Raw genomic sequence first — 19271 nt, 5'->3', positions numbered from 1 at the left:
GCTGTTTAGCAAAAAGTTTCCCTGTAAAATCCAAACAGCTATGCCAAGGTCGATCTCTGGCTTGGTTCTGCTTATGTAAAATGTTACCCTGGGGGGAAGCTGGGCAAAAGGCACAAAGGATGTCCTGTATTTTTTCCCCCGGTTTACTCTGAGACTATAATTATTTTAAAATAATTTAAAATAAAAACAAAAAATGTTACTCATGAAAGTGAGAGTATAAATTGCAGCTCAGAATTTAAAAAGAAGCCCTAACCAGTTTGGCTCAGTGGATAGAGCGTTGGCCTGCAGACTGAAGGGTCCCAGGTTCGATTCCGGTCAAGGGCATGTACCTGGGTTGCAGGCATATCCCCAGTAGGAGGTGTGCAGGAGGCAGCTGATCGATGTTTCTCTCTCATCGATGTTTCTAACTCTCTATCCCTCTCCCTTCCTCTCTGTAAAAAAATCAATAAAATATATTTTTTTAAAAAGAAGAAAGAAAACCTGTCTGGCTGTGGGAGAGCTTGGGAATCACCTCACAGACACGATGCCTCAGTGAGGGGACCGTGAGGCCCAATGAAAAGGCTTGTTTATGGATAACGCTCATCGCCCACTCTGGCAGGGACACACGTACAAGGTCCTGTGCTCTGCTCCTCCCACTTCCAGACCAAGAAGGCTCGGGATTGGCTCCAGCTGCCAAGGAACAATCTGAGCGGGAGAGAGGCCCCCTAATTGTGTGGAAACCCAGCGAGAACCCTCTGCATATGATTTATTTCAGTTACTCTGCGCTTGAAGCTCACTCACACCAATTACACACTGCCAGGCGAACAGTCCGCCAGGCGCCGGTCAGGGCTGGGAGCTGGGTGGGACCTGGGCCTCACTGGGTTTCATCTGGGGCCCTGCGGACTGACTGCCCCAGCGAGCCGGCCTGGCTCGGGGCCAGCTTGTCCTTCTTCTGCAAGGCCTGCTCCTTCCATAGCACCGGATGGTCAGTGAGCACCACGGGCTGATACTTCTCATGGAAGAGCGCTCATAGGCCTCCGCGTGCAGCCAGGGGGCCCACGTGTAAATGTGCGGGCAGGTGGAGGAACTCACCTACCAGCGGCCAACGGAGCCCACGTCCAAGATCCGGTCCGGGATCTCGGCCCGGGGCTGCAGGGAGCGGCGGCGGGGCTGGGAGAGGCTGGCCCGGGCGTCTTAGGGCGCCTAGTGCACAGGTGAGCAGGGCCCAGGCGCACGTGGCGCGGGCGCCCGCGGCCCCGCGGCCGGGCATCTGCTGTAGGGACACTTCGGAGTGTCCCCACGCGTTTCGCGTGGCCCGCGCCAGCAGCGGGAGGGTCCCCAACGCATCGAGCCGCGCCTCCTCCAAGGCCGCCGCGCCGCTCAGCAACCCCAAGTGCACGGCCGCCGCCGCGTCCCCTGCAGCCCGGCGGACATAGTCCCGGTAGCGCGCGCCCAGGGACCCAACCGCGCCCACACGCCTGGCATCGGGACTGCCGCGTCCCCGCCTCCCCGCAGCTTCGCTACCAGGGAATCTCAATAGCTACAGGTTTGAAGAAAACCGTATGGATCCGTTATGCATCATTCTTTTTTCTCCTTAAACTTATGGATCCTATCCCATTTCCTCCATAGAATTTTACTCTAATGTAGTAGGTTCCTTTTTTAATGTTTTTATTTATTTTAGAGAGACGGGAAGGGAGAGAGAGAGAGATAGAAACATCAATGAGAGAGAAATCTGTTGGCTGCCTCCTGCACATCCCCTACTGGGGATTGAGCCCGAAACCCAGGCATGTGCCCTGACAGGGAATCCAACTGGTGACCTCTTGGTTCAAAGTTCGGTACTCAACCACCGAACCAGCCCCAGCTGGGCTGTAATAGGTCCTTATGCTTGAAGATCTTTTATTGTTCATGCTTCTCTGCCAAAAATGTATGTAAGTTGAAATTTTAATTTCCTGTAACCATAAATTTCTAACTTTTAAAAAGTTATTTCGATTACACCATCATTACCACTATTAGTAGTGCACAACTGTTTAAAAATAGCATAAATTAAGAATCTCAAAAATTAATTATTAAACATAAAAAGTAACCTTTGGTGATATTGTGCTATCGTTAGGCAAGATGTTACCATTAGGGAAAACCTCAGGATCTCTCTGTACAATGCTTAAAACTGCAATGTCAACCTACAATTATCTCAAAATAAGGGATTTCAGTTAAAAAGTAACTGAGGAGAAATTCAGCTCTTAAAGAGTTGGATAAGGCTGGGTTGGGATGAGTGGTGGAGGGACGGAGACCACTTTGGGCAGTGCGGACGCCACGGGCACCCGGGACAAGAAGAGGGACTTGCTGGGGACCATTATCAAGGATCTTGGAGAAATTCATTCAAGGCTGTTAGATCACAGATAAGCTATTCAAGGTGTCACCCATTATTTTGTGAAAGAATTTGAAGAAAAACATGATCTTCGCGAAATGTGAGTTCTTAAAAATTTGAAGAATATAATCCATGAAACAAATGAACCTACTCTTCCCTAATGTAGAGAAACAATGCAAGACAACTTAAACCTTGCTCCAGCTGGTTTGGCTCAGTGCATAGAGCGTGGGCCTGCAGACTGAAGGGCCACGGGTTCAATTTTGGTCAAGAGCACATGCCCAGGTTGCCAGCTCGATCCCCAGTAGGGGGTGTGCAGGAGGCAGCCGATCAGTGGTTCTCTCTCATCATTGAGGTTTCTAGCTCTCTCTCCCTCTCCCTTCCTCTCTGAAATCAATAAAAAAAAATTTTTTTACATCTACATTCAACAGTCTCATTGAGGAACTAAGTTGACTTTTTATTTGCTATAAACAAAGCAAAATTAAATGCAATAATTTCAAGAGATTTATGGCACATGGATTTGAGGTACAGATAAGCCTTTTAAATATTTCTTATTGCTCCTCAGTGAAGAAAGGCACAAGAAGGAAAACACCCAACTCTCTCACGTCTCTCAGTGTTGCTAGTGCAGAAAGGGACAGTGCTCGCTCATGTGAATGCATGGCTTACTATCACAGCCGCATCCGTGGCCGCATGGTGAAAATCTGATTGAAGTTAACAGAGCAGATGAAAAAGGGAGTTGGATAGATCCAATTCATTAATGAATCCATGGCACAATGTTATCCCAGCTTTCTCTGACATTCTGGGAGGCCTTTCTCTCTTTGCTTTTGATGTCTTGTGGTTCACTTTGGAATGTTCTAGAAATGGATATATTTTCACTTATTCTATTTGGCACTCTGAGAACACTTGTGTCTTTAATTGTGGAGAGTCTTCAGCCATGATCTCTTCCAATAGTCCTTCTCTAAATTCCCTTTATTCCCCTTTTTCTGAAACCCCGCTACACATTTCACAGTGCTGAGCCACATCTCAACAGCTTCTCAAACTGCTCTGTCTTCACTGCTTCTGCGTGTACCTCCCTGCTTTGCGTTCTCTGTGAATTCCTCAGTGCTAGCTCCCATTTTACTCATTCTCCCTTCAACTATGTCCAATGTGGAGTCTATGTTTGTAGCTAAAGTTCTCATTCTTAGTATGCTCAATATTTATCATCCTTCAATTGTTCCTGTTTAATTTCTGCATTTTCTACATGTTACTCTCTTTATTTTAAACTCTGTTCAGACTGTTACATAATTTGCATCTCTTCTGGAGTGAATTCACATCCGAATTTGAGTTACATATCCTTTTATACGCTATTAGTGCATCTACCTTCTCCTCTTCCTCCTTTTTCTTTCAACCATGTCATGACTATGTATTAAAGCATCGTATCGGCACCATCTTGACCAAGTCCCATGCCTCATTCTAACCAACCTCTCTCCTAATTCTAACCTTATCTCCAAACCAGACACTTTGTAAAGCCTTTCATGACCCGACTTACCTGAAGTCAACTATCTCTATCTCCTCTGGCTTGCTGCACCTGCTTTTGCTCTCATTTAGCATTTACCAAACAAGGGTTTCTCCGAGACCAAGAGGGTGCCACGCCCTCTGTTAGGCACCACTGTATAAATATGAGCAAGACAAGGCCTCTTCCTCAAGGAACCAAGGGTCTGGTCATCAAGATGGATGAACAAACAAACCGTTGCTATGCAGCATAAGTGCTGCAGCCCAGGGATGCCCGAGGTCCAGGCGGTCTGTACCGCACAGGGGTGGGGGGAGGGACAAGGAGCTGAGCCCCATAGAGAGCAGAGGCTTGAGCTGGGTCTTACTGAGCAGAGCTGAGGGCGTTCCTGGCTTAGAGAATAGCTTGCTCAGTGGCATTGAAGTGGAAAGGAAAAAGGACCCTTTCAAAAACATCAAGACGCCACGCCTACTACACATGAAGAAGGCGAGCGGGAAAGGATGGCGTTAGGGCTGGAGAGCGGAGCATGCAGAGCTTCGGGCAACTTTGGGGACCACCCCATGTTCCCCTAGGGCCTGTGAAGCCCTTGCAGATTGAAGCAGGGGGTTGGCAGGACAGGGTTTCCACTGGAAAGGACCAGAAGCAATGGAAAGGACCAGAGTAAAAGTGGGGTGGCTGGTTAGGAGACCATTGTAGAAGTCCAGGCAAGAGATGGCAGCAGCCTACCTGAGCTTGGAGGCTCCCAGGGTGGAGGGAAGTGGGAGTGGCAAAAGTGAGATAGAGTTGACAGGTACATATTTATGGCCGAGATAAAGCAAGGCCTTTTAAAGCCTTCGTAGGCCCCAACAAGCATCTCCTTAGGCAAGGGGAGAGAGACAGCAGGCAAGTTAGCCATCGGTTCCAAGTTTCCGTCAGCATCTTAGGGACTGTGACACTGAGCCCTGATTACTTTCCTACCACTGCCCCACCCAGTTATGCATTCCGAATGTGTCTTAAAGTTGTGTAAATTAAAGTTATTTTATTTCCATGTTTTAAGAACAAACACCTTGAGAAAAACGAAGACCTGTTTCAATTCAGCACAGAAACTGATTACTCTCTCACCCTCTCTCTCTCTGGATGCTTTTCAAAAATAAGGGGCTTGCTGGGCGAGTGCAGCTGTTCTCATCTCTTCACGCCACCCCGGGTGAGTGCTGCAGTGGGGGTGGGAGCTCACCTGGAGGCAAGAGGCAGGCCAAATCCAGCCCTCTGCACACCTGGCCCCAGCGCAAGCGAGCACCCCCAAAACTTTTGCAATTGCATCTGCTCTTCTGCCTGATACACAGCGGATGTCATTGTGGTTACACTGAAAATCCACCACGTTCTGTGAAAAATATCATTGGGGTCACAAAGCCTCCTTGGTGGGTTTGACATGCTGCCTTGGCATCCCCCCGCCACCCTCCGTCGCTCTGTACAAAGGGGGCTGCCTCTCCCAGGGCTCATGCTCTGCTTAGCCACAGGCTGGAAGGCCTCCAAGTCTCATTTCCTGGAGATTGAGAGGGGACTACTCTATTTTCATGCATTGCACCCCAAAATCTGACCATCGTCATACTCAGGGGCATAGTTTCCAAGGTCCAAATATCTGCAGGTGGACCCTGGCTCCCCTCCATGCTTCCTCCACTGGGGGAGGAATACTTTCATAGCTGTCCGTCCTCTTCACCATCCCCCTGGTTGCATCCTTTGGCCAGCAGGGCCATCTGACACCCTTGCGGTGGGAACAGAGAAGAGGCAAAATGGCAAGCTGCACCCTACTCAGTTGCTCAGTGGTTAGAGCATCGGCCCTCAGTTGGCAGGTTTGATTCCGGTCAAGGGCACCTACCTCGGTTGCAGGCTTAATCCCTGGCCCGACATGGTTGTGTGAGGGAGGCAACCAATTGATGTGTCTCTCTCACATCAACGTTTCTCTCTCTGTGTCTCTCTCCGTCCCTTCCACTCTCTCTAAAAATCATGGAAAAAATATATCCTCTGGTGAGGATTAACAAAAAATTAGATAAACAAATAAAAACGGCAAGATGCTATCTAAAATGAGGATTGCCACGTCCCTGGCCTGTCTGGACTTGGCTGTTACTTTCACTTACGTGAGTTAAGGCCCAGCCCTGTGTCTATACACCCAGGGACACACACACACACACACACACACACACACACACATACTCGTATGCCAGGGGATCCATTTCAGTGTACCCTTTCATAACCATAATTATAAAGGGTTTCCTTTCCAACCTCTCTTATCTTTAATGTGTAAATGTTACATGTATCGGTGCGAGTCCTCAAGGATACAGATACATTATATCTGCTACAGCCTTGCTAGTAATTACAAAAACTGAGAAACTGCTTAAATGAAAATGCACCCACTTGGAAGAATGGGGTAACTCTACATAAGATTACATGAAAATCTTTCCTTCTACTGTTAGATACAAAAGGTAAGTTGCATATATATATATGGTACAACTGCATGTATCTCAAACAATATATAAACATCTGTCCATGAACAGATAATATCTGAGGGACACACTCAAAGGTAACAGTGATTTTCTCTGGAGAATGGATGACTATGAGGAAAGTTGAGACATAGAACTTTCCCTCTATTCTTTTTTGTACTGTCTGATGTTTTTAAAGACTATGTGATTCTTGTAAATTAAAAGACACTTTTTAAAAACAGTTTCAAATAGAAAATGTTAAAGGCTCCATGTTTTAGTAAGCATCTTGATGCTTTGAGAGGGGAAGGGGAGCATGGAAATCAATGTCATTTTTTTTAAAAGTTCATTCGACACTTGTTAGGATTCCACAAAAGGAGTACAGTTCATAAACACAGCTCAGCCCAAGCTGAGATCTGGGACATGGTCCCCACCAGACAGAACTCACAGGTGGGGCAGACACATAGAACAGATAATGCCAGGTGGCTTGGCTCCAGAATTAAGCAACAGCCTGAAGTGCACCCAATATAGGGTTCGAAGTGGGCAGGTCTGGAAGCCCCGAAGAGCTGGGAGGAGGGCACCCCCTGGGTCTGGAAGGTTTCAGGACAGCAATAGACAAAGGGAAAGGGGCCGCGTGTGCCAGGGCAGAGAGGGAACACTGCCTGCATTCACCCAGGCATTCACCCGGCTACACCCATATCCCTCCCAGCACCCAGAACCAGGGATACAGAGAAATGGGGTCCAGGTCTCACAGCCCGGGAGCTGGCCCCAGGGCTGACGCAGAAAGTCTTCCAAGCACAGGGAACAGCAAAGGCAAGAGGAGTTCAGACAATCTCAAGGCCTGTGAGAGAGAACGCATTGCGGGGTGGGGGCCGGGGAAGAACTGGGCAGAGGATGGGGGAAGCCAGCACTCAAAGCCTCTGAGCTGGGCCAGGGTTAAGCTTTCATCCGGTCAGTCCTGCAGGTCATGGGAGGTGCACGAGTGACACTATCAGGTCCTGCTATCAGATTCAGGAGACTAATGTTCACAACTGGAGGACAGGCCAGGAGAGAGGCAGGGTGTGGTCCACCGGGAACCGCCTGCCCCACGGTCCCTCCTGGGTGAACACCTGGCTCCCCTGACCCAGTGCCGAGAAGTGGGCAAGCCATTAACCCGCTTCCCTCTCAGCCCTCATGCCCTTCATGCAGACCAAGCCCCAAGGTAACTGCGCTAGAAACACTGAGAGAGGGCAAACCAAGTGGACTCTCTCTCTGATTTCTGCTCGCTCCCGCCCTCGGTTTTTGAAGCCTCTAACCTCGCATCACTCTCCCACCCCCACAGAAGTGCCATTTCCGAGGGCCGTGTCCCAGCCCTTTCCTTCAACCTCAACCCTGCAGTTCTCAGCTGCCCCAGCCCCCGCCAGGCTGCCCCGACGGCTCCTACCCAAGGGCCCCAGCCCCCTCGCTGGGCTGGAAGGTGACAACCGCAAAAAGCGGGGCGACGGGTGACATCACATCCTCCGAAGGTGGAATCGGTCCGAAGGGAGCAACTTCTCCCCTCGGCGTCCCACCCCGTGGTCTCCAGCGCCTCTTCGCTCGCACCTGAGCCGGGAGGGGAGCCGCGCCGCGGGAGCGCGCCATGACCTCGCCAGGGACCGGGTGGCTCCTGCCACTGGGCCTGCTGCTCCGTGAGTTCGCGCCCCTCCGGGGTGGCGGCGGGCGGGGACCGGGAGGGCAGGAAGATGAGGGAGGCGCTGGGCTCCGGGCTCCGGGCTCAGCCTCTCCGTCCGCATCCCCGCAGACGCCGCCGCGGCCCTGGGGGCCAGCGAGTTCCGGATGGCGCCGCGGGAGGTGACGGCGGCCCTGGGCCAGCGGGTGGAGCTGCGCTGCGAGGTGCTGCTGTCCATGTCGGGCTCGGGCTGCTCCTGGCTGTTCCTGGAGCCCGGCGCCGCCCGCAGCCCCACCTTCCTCATGTTCATCTCCAAGGTCCGCGGCAAGCCCGTCCAGGTGCCGGACCCCAGCCGGTTCTCGGGCGCGAAGCTCCAGGACGACCGCTACAGCCTCACCCTGAACAGCTTCCGCAAGGAGGACGAAGGCTACTATTTCTGCTCGGTCCTGAGCAACTCGATCATGTACTTCAGCCCCTTCGTGCCCGTCTTCCTGCCAGGTCCGGGCGCCGAGGGCGCTGCGCCGCTCGGGGTGGGGGTGGGCACTCTCCTCCGAACCCTTTTTTCCCAGGGACGCGCCCCGCTTTCGAGCCTCTTAGCGCCCCTGGGGAGCTCATTAGATCCTGTACCCATTTCACAGACGGGGAAACTGAGGCTGACGGGCAGCCGGGTAGGGACTGAAGATAGCTTTCTGGGTTGGCCGGTCTGGGTTCGAGTTCCGCTGCCCGTGTGGGCCTAGGCACCGGACTTAAGTTCTCTGAGCCTCCGTGTCCTCGTCAGTGGAGCGTGGGTACCCACCCGCGCCCACGAGGCAGCGCCCCCGGGCAGGGCCGAGCCCCGGAGAGAGGCGGATGGAGGGGAGCGAGCTCCTGCGGCCCAGCGGGAGCGCAGGGGCCACCTTCGCGGAGCCCGGGGAGCAGCAGGGGCCGCCCGCACGGAGGGGCCAGCGGGGGGCCTGCACCGGGACGCGCGGGAGGCCGCCTGTCGTTCTCGGGGCGGCGCCGGGAGGGCCGACCCCCAGGGCAGAGGCGCGCGGAGCGGGCGAGGGTTCCCGTGCAGAGGCCCCTGCCCGACCCCAACCCCAACCCCGCTCTGTTGCTCCCGCAGCCAAGCCCACCACCACGCCCGCGCCGCGACCCTCCACGCCGCCGCCCACCAACGCGTCGCGGCCGGTGTCCCCGCGCCCGGAGGCCTGCCGGCCGGCAGCGGGCCCCGCAGGTGAGGCGGCGTGGGGTCCCCGTGCGGGGCGGGGACGGTCCTGATCGCCGAGGGAGAACGGAGACCAGCCCAGGCGGCAGGGGTCGGGGGAGGCGGGGGGGGGGGGGGGGCGGGCGGCCCGCTCCTAAACGTTGGCGTCCTCGGTGTGGCCAGTGGACACCAGGGAGCTGCACTTCGCCTGCGTCATCTACATCTGGGCGCCGCTGGCGGGGACCTGCGCGGTCCTCCTCCTGTCGCTGATCATCACCGTCATCTGCAGCTACAGTGAGTCCGGGGAGTGGGTGGGTGGGGGGTCCGCGGGGACCTTGGCTGGGAGCGACCCTTTGCTGGGAGGTGACCCTTTGCTGGGAGGTGACCCTGGCTGGGAGGCGACCCTTTGCTGGGAGGTGACCCTTTGCTGGGAGGTGACCCTTTGCTGGGAGGTGACCCTGGCTGGGAGGCGACCCTTTGCTGGGAGGCGACCCTTTGCTGGGAGGTGACCCTTTGCTGGGAGGTGACCCTGGCTGGGAGGTGACCCTTTGCTGGGAGGTGACCCTGGCTGGGAGGTGACCCTTGACTGGGAGGTGACCCTTTGCTGGGAGGTGATCCTGGCTGGGAGGTGACCCTGGCTGGGAGGTGACCCTTTGCTGGGAGCGACCCTTTGCTGGGAGGCGACCCTTGGCTGGGAGCGACCCTTTGCTGGGAGGCGACCCTTGGCTGGGAGGCGACCCTTTGCTGGGAGGCGACCCTTTGCTGGAAGGTGACCCTGGCTGGGAGGTGACCCTTTGCTGGGAGGCGACCCTTTGCTGGAAGGTGACCCTGGCTGGGAGGTGACCTTTGCTGGGAGGTGACCCTTTGCTGGGAGGTGACCCTTTGCTGGGAGGTGAGCCTTTGCTGGGAGGTGACCTTTGCTGGGAGGTGACCCTTTGCTGGGAGGCGACCCTTTGCTGGGAGGCGACCCTTTGCTGGAAGGTGACCCTGGCTGGGAGGTGACCTTTGCTGGGAGGTGACCCTTTGCTGGGAGGTGACCCTTTGCTGGGAGGTGAGCCTTTGCTGGGAGGTGACTCTTGGCTGGGAGGTGACCCTTGGCTGGGAGGTGACCCTGGCTGGGAGGTGACCCTGCCTGGGAGTGGGGTGGAGATGTCTGGGACTCTGAGCTGCACCGCAGGGCCAGGCACAGCCCATTTCTCCCTGGAGATCAGACAGGGGAAAGCCCCTCCCCTCCCGTCTTCCATTCCCTGGGAAGGTTCTGATGGAACACAGATCCCTACCAATCTCCTAGTGGCGGACCGGGTTTATCACAAACGCCCGCGGGCGAGGCCGCCTCTGGGCCCTGGGACCCGTGCCCTTGAGGCTGAGTCAAAACCACCAGGGGTGGAGGTTCATCCTTGACCCTCTCCCCATGGGCCCCCTACCCGGCTTTGGTTCCCACGGAGGCAAACCACATCTGTATTTGCAATGTTGGTGTTAGTGTTGGGGGGGTGGAAAGGGGGGGGCGAGGGGAGGAGTGTAGTTTGCTTTCTTTTCATTGATGCCAAGAAGGATGGAAAAGAAGCCCTCACCTGGGCTCCCAAGAGTTACAAACCTAAGGAAACAGGAAAAGGGAAGAAGAAACCACACTTGGGGCCTATTGGGCAGCAGTCACTCCACCTCTTCTTTTTCCTTATCCAGGGAACCGAAGGCGCGTTTGCAAATGTCCCAGGTGAGTCTCCTAACTGTTGGGCCTGCTAACCCGCTGGGCAGCCCTGGGCTCAGGTTCTAGCTCCCCAGGCAGCAGGCGATGGGAACCCGCCTGAGAGGCCTTAGCGGTGGAGTCCGGGGGACAGGGACTAGGCCTGGTGCCTGAGCAGAGAGGCTAAAGGCTGGCAAATGGAGGAAACGGAGGCCCGGGCTGGGCCAATGGGGGAGCACTGTGACCTCAGGAAATCTGCATCTTGTTTGGCCTAGCACCAAAAAATAAAAAATCCGAAGGGTCTCTCCCTTTACTCCAGCTCCTCAAAAAAACCCGAGGTCTTTTTATCTGGATGATTACAGCTGCGGTTGGTGGTTTCATAAGAAAGCTTTACTTATTTATTTTTTTCCCTACTTGCTCTATCTAGTTTCTTGAGAGCCCATCTTTTATCACCTGAACCAAATAAGTAAGGGCCTTGGTCCCTAATTTCCCTGTGCCATGCAGGGCCCGGACTGGCTGCCAAGAACGAGGGAAAGAAAGGGGGCACCAGAGGCAGCTCTCTGGCAGCTCAAGTGACTGCCCATCCAGACTCGGCCCAGGGTCCTTCTGAAATGATCACAAAGAGAACAAGGCTTCCGTCTCCTCTCTCCTTCCCGGCCGAGGCCGAGACAGCCCTGTGCTCATATCTAACAAACACCCATTTTAGCCCCGCACTGCCATGCAGGTTACACTCAGGATCTCTTATCCTCACAGCAACCCCAGGTGATAGGTGGACCTCATGGTCCCATCTCACAGATCACTGCTCAGAGGCCAGAAAACCTACCCAAGGGGGCAGAGACATGTACACTCAGCTTATCAACAACAATAGCCACCGTCGGACGAAAGCCTCCAGTGCACCCAGGACTTGGCTTATAAGTATATTGGGTGTCCTCCCGGAAATGTGCACACACTTCGAATAATTGTTAATTCCCATGTTTCTCCTCAGATTTAACCCATGGGGATTAGTAATTATTCAAAGTGTGTATACATTTGGGGGGACACCCTGTATATGTAGACATATTTAAATTTCAGGTTTCATAACAACTTTTAAGCAGTCACTGTGACCACTGTTTTACGATGGGGAAGCTGAGGCCCACCACAGTGACTTGTTCAAGGCCATCACGCCAGCAAGTAGCAGCGCCGGCTCCTTCCTGTGCTTGGGGGCAACGAAAGCAGGGGGTTAAGGAAAACCAACCATATTCACCGGTTCCTTTCAGTGAATGAAAGCATTTCAGACTTTAAACCTGGGGCGTGTGCTTCGCACTCTTTGATATTTCTCTTCAGGGATGCCAGTTCAAGGTCTTACACATCCTTATTTCTAACCACGGAAGTGTAATGAATTTTCAATGCATATATTGTAGGTGATAAACTAAGAGGATAAAGACTTTAAAAACAGAGAATTTTAGCAAGCTCAATCCTTGGGGTTCAGTTGGGAGCTTTTGGAGGAAAATCATCCCTTTTCTCCTTCTGAAAATTCCCGTGTTGAAATGAGTAGCTGAGCGTAAAACTCGGCCCTGAAACACAACGCTGTGCAGATGAAACGTAGCTGAGGAGTCCACACGCCTGAGCGAACACACGCGGTGATGACTGTGGGCAGAGTTTTGGAGCATGGCGTGTGCAGACGGGGGGCCCTAGCCCAGTACTGAATTCGCACACATTTCTAGTGTGGTTATCAAAGGGGACTTATTTTTTTATTTTTTTAAAAATGCATTTGAAAACTTTATTGGGATTGCCAGCGTTGAAGGTTAGAGACACAGCCCAGGCGACAGCATGCTAGAGGGGTTGAGTTGAGGCAAACACGTCCACTGTGCAACAGCTGGGACAGCGGCAGGTGACATGGGATGTTGTTCTGCACGTGGGGGTCTTCAGGTGATGGCGCAGGGAGGGACCCGAGAGGGGGTCCCGCTGAAGACTGTTGGGGGTCAAGGGGACTTTTAAATAAAGTAGCTCCACTCGGCTGATGGTGGTGGTTTGCTCACGTCCTCCCCTGTGACCCTCTCGGGGGCTGAGAATCAGGTCAGCTGCTGATTTGATTATCAGCTCCCTTCTCTCACCTCCGTGGGGATCTTTGACAGAGGTCCTGTGTTCAGATCCTGGCTCCACCACCTGCTAGTTCTGTGCCCTTGGGCACGCACGCTCTCTAGCCCTCATTACCAGTGCCTGCCCCTCAGTTTGCTGCGGGTTAAACAAACAAGACGGCACAAGTCAGGCACTTGGTAGGTTGCTGAGGTCACTCCGGTCCTGTGCTGTGTCCAGGGACAGTCCTCAGACCCTGACAAGGCTGGGAGGCCGGGGAGGATGGGTGGACAGGATGCTCCTGCACTGCGCTCGCCGCAATGATGGTTGTCTCTCTTTCAGGCCCCTGGTCAGGCCCGCAGGCAAGCCCAGCCCTTCAGAGAGATACGTCTAAGATGGTGAGGGGCCCTGAGCAACAGCCACTACAAGACTTCCCACTGAGAACTCCCCTTACCCGGGGAGCAACAGCCCTTCCCTTCGGTTTTTTCCACCTTCTTTATGTATTCATTCTCGTTATTATTACTTTCGTTGGGTGGAGGGGTGGGGGGTTACTTTTTCTTTGTCTTTAATTGACACAAAACAAAACTGTACATCTACCTTCCGTAAGGGTTGCAATACTTTCGTGCACACGTATTGGGGGGAAGGGCCGGCTGTGCTCTCAGCACCGGCTGTCAGAGCTGTGAGGGCCTCCCCATCACTTGGTCTAGACCTCCTCCCTGGCCATTTTGCAGAGGAGGCTGAGGTCCAGGGAGGGGGGAGGCTTGATCAGAGTCACGGCTGGGCTGGGCCCCTCCTCCACACCCTTCAGACCGTCCTTCTGGAGGCCTCTAGCTCAGCATGCGGTTCTGTGTCTCCGACCGCAAGGGAGCAAGTCATTTCTTGAGAAACCCACCACTGCACGCAGGACCCTGAGAAGATCATGAAATAAGAGAACAACTGCCTTCCACTGAGTTCTATAATGGGACTGAAAAGTATGTGGGCTTTTACAACCAAGTTGTATAGACACTAGGGATTCCTCAAATGAAGTGGAAGAGGTGAGCCGAGTCCTGGAAATTGAATTAACTCGATCTCTAAAGAAAATCTCTGTGAAAGATTAAAAAAGAAAAAAAAAGAAAGAAAACCTCTGTGAAACCCTAAGTGGAGGCAAAATTGTTCTCCCAGCTCTTCATTGCAGAGGGACCCATGAACGAGGAGTGGCCACCCCTTTACCGATGTGGTTTGAGCACCAGGAAAGTTGAATGGAGATCCTCTTGGATCTCTGAACTTCAGAGGCCGTATTTAAACATGCTCCTGGGGTCCCGGCTGACTTCTGGGTCTGTAAAGGCAGAATCGTTAGAGAGCTGGTCTCCCCTAGATCAGGTGAGGACGTGGCAGGGCAGACTGCCCTGGTGAGGAGTGAGGCGGCTAATTACCTAACCCGTGGTCGGCAAACTGCGGCTCGAGAGCCACATGGGGCTCTTTGGCCCCTTGAGTGTGGCTCTTCCTAAGCCTTAGGAGTACCCTAATTAAGTGAATAACAATGTACCTACCTATATAGTTTCAGTTTAAAAAATTTGGCTCTCAAAAGAAATTTCAATCGTTGTACTGTTGATATTCGGCTCTGTTGACTAATGAGTTTGCCGACCACTGGTCAACTGTTGCCTACACACGCATTTCCTCTCTCACCGTGTCGCACAGAAATGTGCGCTCGTTGGAAGAAAAAACTTAAATAGACAGGGAAATAAGAATCATCCATAATTCTGTGCCTTCGGTATAATCCATTGTTAATATTAGGGTATACTTCTGATTATTTTCTATGCATATATGTAAAATATATATACTATGCTTTTTATAAAAAATGGGATTGCACTATGCTTTAATAAAAAAACATCTATGGCATACTTTTTAGTGGCAAAATAATATTTCATTTTTGGTTGTGCAAAATAATAGTCCATCTACTACTCACCATCTAATTGTTTGCAATTTTTCACTACTGTGATACTGCTAAAACTTTGTACACATCTTTGTTTCTTTAAGATAAATGCCAAAAGTAAAATTATTGAGTCAGTGTACACTTTCACCTTGGACTCCCCATTTTCACAGCAATTAAGACAAATTAGGCTTTGGCCGGGTGGCTCAGTTGGTTGGAGCATCTGAACCAAGGTGGTGGGTTCAGTCCCTGGTTGGGGTGCATACAGGTGGCAATAGATGTCTCACTCTCTCTCTCTTCCTCTTCCTCTAAAATCAATAAAAACATATCCTCGGGTGAGGATTTTAAAAAATGAGCCTCTTCTTCCATCGCCTTCTTTTCTTGTATTCTTCCTCGGTAACAGATGAACTGCTACGCCTTTCATAATTATCACAAGATACTGTTGTCGTTGGGGTAAAATATACATACGGAAAAACGCGCCAATCCTAAGTGCAGAGCCTGAGACACCATTAACTGAACACGCTCTGTCCGTACCAGGTCAAAGACAGGACCTTCCTGCTCTCCAGCACTGCCTCCCACAACCTTCATTTGCAAAACCCCAAAACTTTTACAGAACAGAAAGCGGGGGGGAAATGTACCCCAAGTGTGGGAAAGCAGAAATGAAAGCTGAAAAACTTCTGACAAGAAAAACGTCTAAGATGTCTTAAATTAAGTTACAGCAGGCCAGAGACGGGAGGAAAACAAGTCATTCCCCAGTTGGTAGCTGTGGGCCAACGAACAAAAGTCGGCTCGGGGGTCCTGAGTGGATGTGGGAGCTCTGCCTCAACACAGGATGGCGACCCAAAAGGAGCAGCCCGCCGCTGCGGTGCCCACACCAATCCCCAGTGAATGCTTCTCCCTCAGGAACAGTGCGCCATCCTAGAACTTCCCCTCTTCACCTTTCCCCTCCTCTAGGGCCAGTGTCAAGTCTTTCGAAACGACTTCCATATTTTTACCCCCAAACATCTATACTAATAAAAGGGCAACATGCTAATTAGACAAAACCATGGTGGCAGGGCCAAGGCAGAGGCAGTTAGGGTGATCAGGCTGGCAGGGGAGAGCAGTTAGGGCGATCAGGCTGGCAGGGGAGGGCAGTTAGGGGGATCAGGCTGGCAGGGGAGGGCAGTTAGGGGGATCAGGCTGGCAGGGGAGGGCAGTTAGGGGGATCAGGCCAGCAGGAGAGGGCAGTTAGGGGGATCAGGCCAGCGGGGGGATCAGGTCGGCGGGGGATCAGGCAGCAGGCAGGAGAGCAGTTAGAAGCCAGCGGTCCCGGATTGCGAGAGGGATGTCCGACTGCCAGCAGTACGACATCCCCCAAGGGGTCCCGTACTAGAGAGGGTGCAGGCCGGGCTGAGGGACACCCCCGCCCCCCGTGCATGAATCTCATGCACTGGGCCTCTAGTAATATATAAAAAAGACCTCTGCTCTAGGACAGCGGCCGTGTCTTCTCCATCCAGGCCTGCTGTTTGTGGTTCCAACTGAATGTCCTGGGGCCTGGTCCTTTGTCTGGCTAGCATGTGGCTCAAAAAACCCTTTCTTCCAGAAAAGCTTCTGGCTATGCAAGTTTAGCATTTCCTATAGACTAAGTCTTGGTCTTACCCCCTCCTCCCTGAATCTATCCAGCCAACCAAACCCGCGCACTGAAGCTCAGCTCGGAGCAGGCTCTGAGGCCTCGAGTGGAAGCAGGGCCTGGGCTCGGGGCAGCTCTCCAGGTTCCCTGGACAGGGTGAGGAGGAACATCCTGAAACAGGCCCTCCCCTCCTCATGGGGGAAATGGATGAGGAAGGCTGTGGACGTGAACCTGGGCCAGGTGAAGACAGGGAAAGGGCACTTCTATCTCATGCAGCATTTTCCTCCTCAACCTGCAGCTCAGGCGTGAGCAGCTGGGGAGCCACACTCGGAGGCTACAAAGAGAGTGAAGTACTTACTGATTTTTTCATATCCCCTAAAAAAGGGTTTCGCTTACCATAAATAAAATAGTCAACAATAATTTGGAGATTTAAAATATCAACACAGGAAAAAGTATTCATTAGATTGGCCTTCAGGACCAGGGAGAATCTAGACAAGGGATCTGCAGGCCCTGAGGCCTAAAGCATGCTAACAGTGGGCTTGGGGGCTTGCTGGTGACCACAGACCCGTGCAGGAGGAGCACCCCACAGTGCAAAGCCAGAAGCCTCGGGCCCAACAGTAGCTTTCCACTTGCCAATCTCTAGCCTCAAGCACTGTTTCTACAAATGCTTCTACGTGGGAGATGCCCACAACACATGTTTTGGACCCTGAAAAACAGGAAGTAGAGAAATGACTTATTATGCCATCAGCTTGGTATCGGTTAGCTGAAATCCAGCCTCAATGTGCTTGGTTCATTTAACAAACATTCATTCAACAAAAACACATCCTATTGATGGAAGAAATAAAACAGATAAATTTGTTATTTCTTTCTCTGGCTGTTAAACTGTGCTTAAAAGAGCCCACCCTACACTTGGGAAATCCTTGCAACTCTTCAACCGCAGGGTCAGCAATGGGCCTCCCCTTTCTACCAGCAAGAAGCTGCTCCTCCCTCCTGCCCCCCCCCCACCACCATGTGCAAATCCTTCCCTGCATATGATGTTCAGATGCCACTAACCCACTCCTAAAAGTACGGTTTCTCCACCAAAGGGAACTAAAGGAGGCCCTGATTGCCTTAGATTAGGTTTCAATGTAGAGGCTCTGAAACCAGCTTCCAGACTCTATATTAACTGTGTCCTCTGGCAAGTGACCTAATGTTAGTCTTGATACCTCAGTGTCCCCACCTGTAAAATGGGGGTAATAATAGTCTCTACCTCTAAGGGTTGGTGGAAAGAACATATGAACCGTATATGTATTTTCCTAAGTGCTTAGAACAGCTCCTGGAACATAGTAACAAATAATGCTGAATAAATGAACTTGTACTGGATTTTTCACCACCGGTGTTGTACCAAGTACAATGAATGCAGCCACCTGGGTCTGATTCTTTCCATTTTTATTCTCAAAAAAAGAGTACCCACTCAAGGTTCAACAGAATGAGGAACATAAATAGTTAAAGCAGAGCCCATAACTCTGAGTCTTTCAGAGTTAATCAGCAGCCCATCTGTTTGCACAGCACGGCTGTAGCAGAGATGGTCCTTATGCTACTGAGTCTAATTGCTGACTGTAACACCCTACAGGTCTATGATGATCTCTATGTTTCTGAGTTAGAACTCCTAAAACATTTCCTTTATTTTCATGTCTAAAAAAGAAAGGAAGTTTATAATTAGAGTGTCCCAAAGTGCCAGCTTTGGAAAATTCTTTCTTTAGAGCTTTCACAACTTGTTTTCCTCCAGGGTTCCACTGAATTGGATCGGGCTGATCTGATTTTCAGAAGACATATAGAGGTCGGGTCGTTAATAAAAAGCTTGGAACCCCATTGTGACAGTATCCAGTCAGACCCAGGAATCCTCTAAGCTGTTTTGTTTTTGGAGGAGGAAAGGATAGGATCCCTCTGAGTCTTTCAGAGTTCATCAGTAGCCCACCTTTGGATAGGAGATGGCCAAGGTATTTTACTTGGGGCAAACTAAATGGAAGCTTGTCCTTTGAGGCCTGCCGTTCTTTTATAGCAGTGGTTCTCAACCTTGGCTGCACAGTAGAATCACCTGGGAATCTTTTTAAAATCCTGATTTCTGGGCCTCATCCTCCGGAAATTCTGTTTCTTTGTTACTGATGTTGTGGCCTCACCCCATAACAAAGAAACAGAATTTCTGGAGGATGAGGCCCAGAAATCAGGATTTTAAAAAGATTCCCAGGTGACTCTAATGTGCAGCCAAGGTTGAGAACCACTGTTTTATAGCTAGCTGTTGTATCCTTTCAGGAGTCTGGTAATCTCCTAGAGCAGCAGTTCTCAACCTGTGGGTCGAGACCCCTTTGGCGGTCAAACGACCCTTTCACAGGGGTCGCCTAAGACCATCCTGCCTATCAGATATTTATATTATGATTCATAACAGTAGCAACATTACAGTTATGAAGTAATAACGAAAATAATTTTATGGTTGGGTCATAACATGAGGAACTGTACTTAAAGGGCCGGAAGGTTGAGAACCACTGTCCTAGAGCCTAACAGTGAATCATCCAAGTATTGGATTGCAGTGGAATCTCAGGGAAACTAACAGCGTTAAATCAGCTTTTAGTGTCTGAGAGAAACAGTTGGGACTCTCTCTATATCCCTGAGGCACTACAGTCCCAGTAAATTAGCGATCTGCCCAGGCAAAGGCAATGAGATAGTAACTGTCTTTTTCTAAAGGAATGCTGAAACGCCCCGTCATAAATTTATTACTGAAAAATGTTGGCAGTCCACGGGAATGGCTGGTAACAGGGTATGTGGATCTGGAGCCACAGGATGCCTGGAAATAACTGTTTTATATGTAGCTCTGAGACCCTGTATAAACCGCCATCCTTTTCCATTAGGCTTCTTTACTGGAA

The 19271-nt window shown here is 51.6% G+C and overlaps 1 protein-coding gene and 1 pseudogene across 1 annotated transcript; one reads left to right on the top strand and one right to left on the bottom strand.

Annotated features, from left to right (window-relative positions):
• Nucleotides 1-853: 853 nt before the first annotated feature.
• On the bottom strand, nucleotides 854-3456 carry LOC139019251 (mitochondrial import inner membrane translocase subunit Tim29 pseudogene; annotated as a pseudogene).
• Nucleotides 3457-7679: 4223 nt separating this feature from the next.
• CD8A (CD8 subunit alpha) lies at nucleotides 7680-15110 on the top strand. Its single transcript, XM_070429656.1, has 6 exons — nucleotides 7680-7950; nucleotides 8064-8429; nucleotides 9037-9147; nucleotides 9301-9411; nucleotides 10798-10828; nucleotides 13196-15110. Exons 1-6 carry the CDS (start codon nucleotides 7902-7904, stop codon nucleotides 13245-13247), a joined length of 720 nt encoding a protein of 239 aa, XP_070285757.1. The 5' UTR covers nucleotides 7680-7901; the 3' UTR covers nucleotides 13248-15110.
• The last annotated feature ends 4161 nt before the right edge of the window (nucleotides 15111-19271 follow it).

The sequence above is a fragment of the Myotis yumanensis genome, unplaced genomic scaffold (genome assembly GCF_028538775.1).
Source record: "Myotis yumanensis isolate MYYU_CA2020_CCGP unplaced genomic scaffold, mMyoYum1.0.hap1 SCAF_11, whole genome shotgun sequence".
NCBI classification, from domain to species: Eukaryota; Metazoa; Chordata; class Mammalia; order Chiroptera; family Vespertilionidae; genus Myotis; species Myotis yumanensis.
The sequence above is the reverse complement of the archived record's forward strand: the minus strand, read 5'-3'. Positions and strand labels throughout refer to the sequence as shown.